We start from the raw sequence: 11,403 nt of genomic DNA, 5'->3' as shown, positions 1-11,403 counted from the left end.
ACGCTCGGAATGGATAGTCGTCAACTCCTTCCTGTTATGCAAACACAGTGATGGTTGAAGGGAAAATGGTCCAAGTGTCACAATTCACACGTTGTCCTATCGTAAACGGTTTTCGTCTGACTCGCTCGCAAAACACCAAACATCATTACCTCCAAGCAGTTCCAAGTCAATGCCGTTTAGAGGAAAACCGCTGGCTAGCAAACCTAAGCCGGTGTAATGCTAATGAAATTAATTAATCACAGCATGACAGTGGAAATAATTTAAAATTCTGCTTGATTTTATCGCTGTTAGTAGGTTTTGTTCTTGGCTCTGACTCGTGTGCTGCAGTTGTTATGTGATATGTGGATACACCAGGTAGAGAATCTAGCACATTATATCCTACGTTCCAACCTAAACTTGTTCAACAAAAACCAAACGTAACACATAAAGAAACAACCTAAGCTATTGGGAATCTTAGTATGTATGCCGCATAAATTAACTGGGTAATCTGGTAGTGCTTTTTGGTAGATTTTGTTTTCAAAAGAATTAATTATTTGTATAAGAAAGATTGAATTCCGAATTGCTAATTCATATTTTGATGCTCAAAGCATTTTGGAAACAATACGATTATTTTTACTGAATAAAATTCAATAATATATATTTTTTATAACACCCCTAAATAACACTCCTTTACTCAAAATGTACACATTATTGAACAATATTTATTTGGATGCTTCTAATTTGGAATCTAATAAAAAAACTAAAACTGTAGCATTCCGAGCCGTTATTTAGAAAACTAAGCTTTTAATCTTTAAAAATGCCAAATAGCTATTAAACCATGTATCGAGAGGTTTTTTTATTTTAATTCAACTATGTTTTAATAACCACTATTTGATCGCTTTTACTTATCTTCTAACATAACATGACATACCTTATCAACACACTTATGCAAACCAATGAAATTCGTGACATAGTTGCTAATTCATAGTCTCAACCCTATGATTATCTCTAATGAAGCTGGATTCAAGACACAATGAACGTTCGGAAATAATGAACATAGAAAGCGCCTTGGAGTGATCAAACCCAATCAAACGCAAATATGAATAAGCACAATGGTCTACCGCAACATGAGTTGTGCGTAGAATTTCCAAATAAAGCAATTTCCACCGTTACTGGTTACTGGTTTCGGACAGGTTTTCCACTCAGATCTACGTGCTTTCACACGCTTCACAAGACATGTCGAGCAGGAAAAGTTTCACCTTTAACTGTCCGACCGATCGACGGATAGGCATCAAAGAATACTTGAGGCGGCAAAGACGACCAAGCAAGAACAAACGGACGCATTTCACCCAATGCGTCCTCATCCAGTTAACCGGCCTTCTTCAATAGACCCCATCCATCCGCCATCCGCCACCGTTTGAAGACAGATCACTCATTCCAGCACCTATCGTACTTCCTTTTGCAGTGCAATCATTCGCAAAATCGCACGAATAAGCAGTGGTAGCAGGCACCCGGGCAGTAGCAGCTGCGGGAAATGAAATTAATTTTATCGGTTTCTGATACTGTGTTGCGGAACTGCTTCAGGCAGTCGACCGACTATAAACATGCTCTCCCGGACCATCTTTCGGCTCCGATACGTGTGGATGCGGTGAAGTGTGTGCAGAATGGCGCCTACAGAATTCGCATGCCGCTCGAAGTCAGCGTGTTCGCCAGCGGCGACGGCTTGTGATGAGGCTACTAGCAGCCGGTACAAGTCGCGCTAAGCAGCTGCCTGGCCGTCTCGAGAAGCAACGGTAAATAACTCCAACGCCACCGGAAATTGGATTCTCATAATGAAAGCAGGACGAAGACAAAGTTCGTGGAAGTTGAATTACCGACGCGCAAACGAGCTAATTTGCTTAACAGTGTGGCTTGATATTTCGCTCCGAGCTGACAACAGATTCAATCGTATGGATGGATAGGTGGATGGATGGACGCGTTTCACTTTGAAACTTTGACGAATCTGTATAGAGGGGTGGTTTGTATTCACATGTTCCAAGGGGGTTTTGTGACGAAAGGTGAATCATCAAGATTGTGGATCCACATGTCTTTGTTTACTCCTTGTAATGCTATTCCTTCGGGAGCATAAATGTTTCATAAACCTTCCATTTAAATCTTTGCACTGAACTGAACAGGTTGTTAAAATAGTTGCCTATGGGTCATCAGTCTCGTCTTGTAGTCCGTTGTGGTCAAGTTGTAGTGAAAGTGGTTAAAACTAACGATAAATGACTGTGCCATTCGTGGTAGAGGGGCATTCAGACCGTGGGCCATCTTACTATTACCTGGACTGATCGGCTCGAAGTGCCAAAGTTGCCGAACCGTAGCATTCATATTAACTGCTTTCAGCAATCTCGGAGTGTCACGTTCGTCTTTTATTAATTTCGCCATAAATAATGCTTGGGCTGCCTTGCTCCTAACTTCAAGCGTAACATGATGTGAATGAAAAGAAGATCCGTCCATTCCATTTTAAAATGCAAGGATATGTCATAAAAATTGTGCATACGACTGGTTTATTGTTAAGAGCTTCGATGCCTTTGGAATTCGAAAGAGAAAGATTTGCCTTGCCTTTTGAAAAATTTAATTGTATTTAGTTTTAAAAATTCGACCATGTGTTTCATTGAATTGATCTGCATTGGTAATCGTCACAGGATTAAATGTGGCTAAATGTTTTGGGCATTAGGAATTACTTTTGCATGGCACAAAGAATTATAAAAACTGGAAAAGCTTAAAGTATCTTTTACTATTCATTTCTATTTCATTAGTACTCCATTTCATAAATATAAGGTTTCGGAGGTACGCTTACGTACTAGCTATCGATTCATTTACCGCCACCCGCACTCAATATAACTTTAAATGTGGGAAACCACCAAAGCAAGAAAACACCAACGGGTCATGGTAAGCACTCAAAGGTATCGGTGAAACCGAATTCATATAAAATTCAACACCATCTTCTAGCCATAAAAATAAAATGTTTCTCCAAATGCACTCACATTGAAGAACGCTTGCTCACGACATCCACATCTCGTGCAGATCCAGTAGATATCGAACTTTCGTTATCCAGTTTGATACTACAGCCAAAATTCTTCGACCAAATCGATCCCTCGAAGAACCGCCACAACTATATCAAGAATTGAGTGCCATGCTGACCCTTACCACATCTTTACGTGCAAGATAGCCGAGTAGCAAATACGCCGTTTGTACCTACTGCCGGGTATACAAAAAGCTGAAACTGTAAAGTGTGAACGGAAGAAACGGAACAAATGAATAAAATGACACCTTACCAGGAAATACAAATAAATAATGAATTTAAAACCGTTTCTTAACGACAATCTTCGAAAACGATTGCCGGCGGTATGTTTTATGTCTTTCTCTTTAGTGCCTAGATTCGAATGGTCTGAGTCCGTTCCGTTTCTGAGTTATATTGAACATGTCTTCTATTTCGAATTCAGCTGTTCTTATGAACGGCACTTACGTATTTCCCCGGTTTGGCTCGATGATTCGTCCCCTTCGTAGCCATTAGATGCGCTCGCAGAAAAGTGCACTGTTGTATCTATTTTATAAGTTGGCTGCCATTGATAAGGGTTCTTCATTTAACATAAGATATAATAACCGGATCGGTCTAGAAAATATAACCAAAACCTCGGACTGAAAGCAAACCAAAGCTCGCTAATCTTGCATCGAATCCATCCGTCCTCAAGTGTGCTAGTTTTGAATGGGCCACAAAAAAGCATTTCAATTTTTCAATTTTACATTCATTTTAATTTTATTTTATTAGTAAAAAACTATACGACTTAATTGACAGAAAACCAAAAATGCTGGCTTAAGCACGATAAAATTACCGGAGATAAACATATTGTTTTAATGCTTATATCAGTTTGTGCGAAAAATAATTCATTAGTTTTAGGTGAGGAGATTATTTCCTACTCAAGAAAATTTAATAATCCGTGAAAAAGATGCTATTTCCTTGTCGAGATTATTTCTTGTTTCCTTGTTTGAATTGCATTGTGAATGCATCAGAACATCTCAACTAAGCTCTTGAAGTTTCTGGCCAGCCATTAAATGCACATGATGCTTTGCGTTGTACTAACAGAAACAATACTTCTTCTGTTGACCAATTTCTATCATATCTGATCAATCGCTAGCTTCAAATTGGCTAGACATGTAGAGTAAAGATCTTAATTTGCTGCTTGACTATAAAAAAGGGGATTGATCTTAAGTTATTTTTATTACTATCAGACTTCCCGTCCCACCTACAACTATTGAAACTTCTTGACCATTAGTACATGTTTCGTCAAAATTTAAGCCGTTTCAACACCCTTGAGAGCACAATTTTTGCACAATATGTTGTATTATGTAGATTTCTTTGTAAGAATAGTTTTAACTAGTTTTGTATTAAAGACGGAGCTGTATCACTGGTAACATACCAGTTAACTCCCATTATTTTTATGACTTTATCGTCGTATTCAGACGATGAACTGCAGATGCATGTTTAAGATTAAGAATTCCGATTGAACAAGTGATTGTCTTTGGAAGAAACACACATGTAAAATAAATATTGATCAAGGATATTATTCTTCTAATAAGAACGATAATTATTACTTTTTTCAGGTTGAATTTAATTTAAACTGCTGCAAAATCATGGAAGCTTATCTTCGATGAGTAAGTATGCACGTGAGATCTGTTACTAATTGCAATTATTCGATTTTAGACTAGATACTGCGGATGTCTTTGTCAGCATAACCAAACCAATAAAAACTCAATATTGAAGTTCATAGCTTTTGAATCAGCTGACGTACACCAAAAATGCTAGCTACCTTATAAATCGATGGCAAAGTAAACGTACATGAAAAAACATGTATGGATGGCGAATTGAAAAGCACGATCCTCTCAAAATTATAATATACACATTAAAAAAAAACGGAGGTTATCTGAACGCACCGGACCATAAATATGATATGAATAAATGAAATGGAAATATGATGGGTTAGCGCGTATGTTAGCAGGATTTTAGTAGGAAACGCTTGGCAGCACTGTATGCTAGGAAGAACAAAATGTAAAACAAACATCATGCCTTTCATTTTTGTTTGTAATTTTGAAACGTAGCGTTCCTTTTCAACAAGTAAACTGCAAATCCAGCATCGATCAGAAAATCGTTTGAAAAATACAAACTCAAACAATGCAGCAAAACATAGCTACCCAGTCACTATATTCCTTATCTGTATAAAACATAGAAATAACTATAAAAATGGGAGTATAACAGTGATACAGCTTAGATAATTAGATAGGTGAAATATATTTGATTATAAAGTATTAGAAATAGATGCAGTTAGGTCATGCGAAGTATGATACTTTTGTTTAACCAAATAATAGCTCATGCATTTGATAGCAATGATTACCAAGTAGATTTTCCTAGAATGGAATATTCTTCTCATCATCATCATCCTCATCAATCGTATCCAAGAATTATATACGCCTTTTTATAGACATTTTCATACATCCTAATTTGTTGAACCGTTTTTTATCATAAAGATGGTGATGCCGTTGTTCACGTTTGCTTCCGTTCTGGAAAAGAGGGTATTTTTTTGTAACTGCACAATAACTTGCAAAGTGTTGAGGCTGTGCGAAATGTTTGTATAGTAAACAAGAATAAAGAACGGATGTTTCCCGTCAGCAGTAGTATGTAGGTTGTTGGATGCTAGCGATGCTCTTTCAAATCGCCATGATCTAGCATAAACATAACAAAAACTGATAACATATTGTGATGTTATCATTTCGATCGATTCGTTAGCTAGTTGTATCGAACGATTTAGTCGTAGCTATTGATTACGTTATTTATTGGAATCTATGGCTTTTCATCTTAGGCTATTATGACCAATATTCACGATTTTATGGCTATCAAACGCGGCCCTGGAGAATACGAGTATTTTTTGGGATAAGATATTTTTTTCATTCATTCATAAATAATTGCGGAAACCGGGGAATAATTGAAATGAAATAATACCGGGGTCGTACATTAGAATCACTGAATTCAGTATAATGTAGTGTTTTTACTCCTAACAACATAAATAAATCGAACAGGGCAATGTGTTTAATTTTTGTGTAAACACCAAGACTAGAATATTCTAATTTGAAAGTAACATTAAATTTCAACTATTCTTTGATTCTTTGATAACATTCATGATTTATTTTAAACCATTTTTATTACAATGTTATCATTGTAATTTCAATTTGGAGTTACAGCATTCTTCAATCATGCAAGCAGCTGTCGGATTTTTCAAGATAATTTTTTTTTCTTTGGCGCTAATAAAGAAGAACTATTTATGGTACAGTTATGTCAAGGGAATAAATGGACAGAGAGAGCAAGTATCATCATTCGCCACACAGTTTATTAGAAGGAGATGTGTGGAGGTGTTTGTGTCTAATTTGTAGCTGCATGTGCTGCGTTGTTTGGCTTTTGTTGCATACGCATTTGCATAGAGGCGAGCCAGTTCTTCCAAATGTCCGTACAATGAGCTGGATGTATGGCTGACAGTCATTTGCCAGAGCATGTAAGCTAAGCTAGATAAGCTTCCAATTATATTAATACGCTTAGGATTCACAGAATCCAAGCAATACTTCTCGCTCTATTTTCTATTCGAAATAACCTAATAACAAATATCATAAATTTAGCTTTATGAATTATTGCATACATCTTATATAATTATACATTCCGTTCCGTCCATTGCAAAAGAATTGCATGATTAGTTAGAATAATTATAAGAATAAATTCCATATAAAATAATATTCGCTCTTTCTTTACAGAAAACCAATAATATGTTCATTAAACAACATTTAAATGCAAATGGCAGTTGTATATAACTTAACTTATATAATCCGTTATATATAACTTAGGAGCAACTCGATTAGTTCAATTAGTTCAATTAAATCTCTTAAAAATAGCAGAAAACCACTTGTTTAAAAAACTCAATAACTCAAACATCATCAAGCGTTCACGTGAAGAAGATGTTTCGTGGTATCTTCATTTAAACATATTTCAAACAAAATTGTCTAATTTAAATGCCACAGCACCAGATGGCGAATCTACTATTGTTTACTAAACAATAATAAACACTAAGACCCTAATAATTTTTCTAAAAGTTCAACTGACAATACGTAAAAAAATAAACTTAATCTTATCAAGAAGCAAAAATATAGCAAAATAGATATTTGAAAAGTGCGAAAAACTACAAAGATACTTAAAGTACTACAACCGTATTGAAAGATTTTGTAGTGAACATACTAATAAATCAAACGGATAAAGAAATTCAATAATATCACACATTTGACAATATTTTTTTTACATTTGACAATGAAAACCGTTAAGAGTTCAATTATAAAAGCCAATGAAATTAAAATATTGAATAATTGGTTGATTTTTGGTGATTTATAAATCATGCTTGAGTTGCTGTGAGAAATAAAAAGAATTGGGCCTGAGAGACATGTATTTTTTGTTTTCTTTTCGTTTGAAAAACAGAGAAAATACTAAATACCAGGTGTATTCATATGAAACCGACCTTTTTGATTTGCGTAAAAAAACGCTTTTTATTGAAAAATGGAGAAAAAAAATTTCTCCAAAGGTATGGCAATGGTTAGCTACATATGTATTTCAACTACATCTTAGTCAATCTTAGGATGACTAACCTAAAAAACCGCCATTCTGTACAATTTTTTCAAAACCCATCCATTTTTCCAAATTTTCGATCAAAAGGAAGCGCTGCCCGGCCATTTCCTGTCCCAGCGATGCAAATGAATGTACATTTGATAGAGTCAAGTCTGGTGAGTTAGCCGCAAATGGTAATTGATACCAATTGTAGCTTTTACTGCGTCCTTGGCCGATATTCCGCCCGGTGGCGGTGCATATTCATCGAGAAAAATAGGTCAATTTTGAGGTTTTTTGATATTTTGGTTGATTTTTCCTGGTCCTGGTCGAAATTGATTAATTGTTGCTTGCAATGATCCTTAGTAACCGTTTTGGCCAATAAGGCCTGCAATTTGATAACTTCCAACATTATCGATGGTTGGTGGTTTTCTCATTTATATCAATACTTTTAAAATTTTTAAATTGCACTTTGCTCTGTGTATCAGTAAGAACATACCCATCGTAACCTTCAATAATAATAATCGGCCTCCAATTTTTTGAGATGGAGGCAAAAAAGGAACGATGTCGGCGAATAGCAGTTTTTGAGAACGGAACTTGTTATTTTAGTCATAATGAAAATATTTGTTATAGTGTCAAATTAGAAAAAATGCATACCGATTATGTTTAACGGATGCCTAATGAATAAAATAAAACACTTAGACTGACTTTACAGCTCCATCTGGCGTAGATATAGCTTTAGAATGAAAACAATGGTTTCATATGCATACACCTGGTACGAAACGAAAAGTACGCGGAAAAGTTTATTTTATTTTTACTTAGATTTTTCGATTTTTCGATTCATCTAAAATCTAAGATAGTTGTTTTAAGTCTTAATTAAAAAAATAGTTCCAGTGATCAAAATATGACTCATCGCAGGCCACTACTGTTTACCATATTTTTGTAATTTACGAATTCCATGCCGAAAGAACTCTTCGTCTTATGAAGCCATAATTGTCATTGCCAGTCATTGTTTAAACATACGACTCGTCCAGCCTCATGTATGTTTAAAAATAGCAGTCATTGTTCTACTCATCTGAATTTTTGTAAATAGTTGTTGACCAGTTTTGCAGCATATGGTCAAGGGTTCATAATGAAAAATCAGTTTAAAATGTCGGTAATTTCTTTTTTTGCCGCTTTCTAGCCCGAGCTCGCGATAAATAGATCAATTATTACGTTCTCCATCAATAGTTTAACCCGTTTCCTTAGGTTCTTGGTGCACGACACGGTGCACGTTTTTTTCATTTTTTTGGTTAGCCCGAACTAAAGAAGTTATACTTTAAACTTTCGACACTTAAAACATATGACATAACATACGGAGCTTTGTACCTTCTCCAAAAAATGGTACCATTTTTATATAAAATCGAAAGAACTAAGTTATAGTCCTAATAAAATAATTAATTCCGCTCAGCAACAATTCCAAGGAGAACAGATGTCGACAATAATCATGTAGTTTACCTCAAAGGACTAGGATTAATTCACAAAAACTTTATTTTTGCAACAAGTTTTATTAAAATATTTATTTATTTATTGCAATATTGTTTAAACAAGACGTTTCATTAACCGTATTACACCGTGTTCGTGTCACATCAACGTTCTTTAATGTTGTCTTACACACTTCCTTTCAATTTATTGAAAAAAATACATCACAGTAGAATTTACACTTCAACAAATCTGAAGCATCAAATAAAATCAGAAGGAAATTTATATAAAATCACATCCACGGGTAACTGCATAACGCCATATTTGTTTTAAAATACATCTATCGAGCTATAGTGGAACTATCGAGCTACAGTATTTACTTGGAAGAAAAGCCAATATTTTATTTTCTATCAAAGTATATTAATTTTTATTAAACATCATTCATATTTGTCATGTAATTAAGTGTTAAACTTATTTGATTTATTTCCTTTCTTTAAACAATATATGTATAACACTTGACCGTCACATGCACATACAGGATTACAGTTTCTATTTATTATAGTTGGTTTATAGCTGCAGGCTTTGCTTTGTCTCCCATGCTCCATTTCTGTCTTCTTCTATCATATACAAGCTTCAAATCCTCATCAATGCTCGCATACATGTTTTGATAAAGTTTTCGTACGTTTTGTTTGTTTGTCTAGGTTTCCTTTTTTATTGGTTTTATAAATTACATGCCATACGAATTTAATATCTAAGGATATGTATCGATGTTGCTTTTGTTTGTCTTTGAAATTCTTTGTATTGTTCCTGTTCAGTAATCGAGCATATTTACATTTTGTATATATTATAGTCATTTTCCCCATATTTCATACGGCATAGACTAATGTAGCAATAATTCCGCATTGATAGTCGTGTATCTTTCCCCAAACAAATCCCCGACTTTTCGCATTTAAATTGCATAATCGCGCATGTACAATACAAATACAACTAAGCATGAATTAAGCGAATTTGATAAACAAACATTCGTTTACACATCTTTCCAAAACTTATAGCTAACTCGCAACTATTGCAAGCGTCATATTGTTTGGATGGTGGACATTGGAAAAAAGACTATTGTAAATAAAATTAAACATGATGCAGCACTACATATCCCATGGTTCATGAGAGGAGCATTATTCATTCCGGACGTAGACAATTCATAGCTGTCCTCATTTCGGTTTCCTCCTATCATTAAATCTGTTCCACCGGGGACGAATATATGAAAGGTTATCCATTTGGTAGAGCATGAAATAAAAGACAAAAATCTCGAATTAGTATGGTCGAGGGGCTACTTGAGGAAGAATGTTTAATCATCTGTACCTTTTCGTTTGCTTGAGCTATCCATGTCGTCATCCATAAAGTCGTTGCTCTCGTAGAAATTACTTCCTTTTCGTGGTTTATCTGGAAAGGCGGTTTTTTAAGAAAAAGGCAAATTAATCATAAGTTATTCACACAATATATATCAAATATATCAAAACAATACGAATAAAGAAATACAAAAAAAATGTGTTTCTGTTTCTCATTTTGACATTGGAATGCAAACATGCAATGGAACAGGCAACATTTTTTCCTTGGCTGGACTAGCGTTACATGAGGGAAGTTTGCACATAAGCCCCACAAACTATCATAGCGAAGTTGTGACCTAACTGTAACTATTATTTAAAAAAATATATAACAGGATGCGATCACAATGTCAGTGTTTTTGTTTTTGCATAATTCTTTGATTACGGGTAAAACAAATCTGTCAAAAGATTTAAATCAATTGGTTTACAATTTAAAAAAACTTTTTTGATTGAGTGTACGCTTTTGGAATACATTCTAAACAAAAACTCGCATAAAATATTATTCTTTCTAATAATTAATAGTTTAATAATCATATTATTTCTTTTTCAAATTTCTTAACAAAACTTAAAAATGTTCTGTTACGTACATTTGTATGCACCATATGACCATCAATTTTAACGATGTACCAAACCATCGTAAAAAAATATAAATTAAATTGCTGATAGACGCTACGATTTCATACTGTAAACCTCAATAACACGATTGCCGTTGGTGAGCGTTGATAAGAAAAGGGCGGCTCTAAGTTCCGGGGCCTTTTTCATTAAGTTTGCTACCTTTCCTATGTGACACAGTGGAACTTTCTACCAACTTGCCTGCATGTTCACATGTGACACCCAGCAGTCATGTAGCAGGTCCCATTTGATGTGATGATGAATCCCACCTCTTACCAAAAAATTACATGCATT

The 11,403-nt window shown here is 34.8% G+C and overlaps 1 protein-coding gene across 3 annotated transcripts in view; it reads right to left on the bottom strand.

The window, feature by feature from the left end:
- Nucleotides 1-9,657: 9,657 nt before the first annotated feature.
- LOC126581318 (lachesin-like) overlaps nt 9,658-11,403 on the bottom strand; it is a 20,626-nt gene continuing 18,880 nt past the window's right edge. For all 3 annotated transcript variants that reach the window (XM_050244887.1, XM_050244886.1, XM_050244888.1), the window contains exons 10-11: nt 10,475-10,555; nt 9,658-10,351 (exon numbers count right to left, since the gene is read on the bottom strand). In XM_050244887.1, the coding sequence (XP_050100844.1) occupies nt 10,191-10,351; nt 10,475-10,555 (242 nt within the window). In that variant the 3' untranslated portion in view covers nt 9,658-10,190. The remainder of the gene's footprint in view (nt 10,352-10,474; nt 10,556-11,403) is intronic.

Source organism: Anopheles aquasalis, chromosome 2 (assembly GCF_943734665.1).
Source record: "Anopheles aquasalis chromosome 2, idAnoAquaMG_Q_19, whole genome shotgun sequence".
NCBI classification, from domain to species: Eukaryota; Metazoa; Arthropoda; class Insecta; order Diptera; family Culicidae; genus Anopheles; species Anopheles aquasalis.
This window is presented reverse-complemented; position numbering and strand designations above follow the sequence as displayed.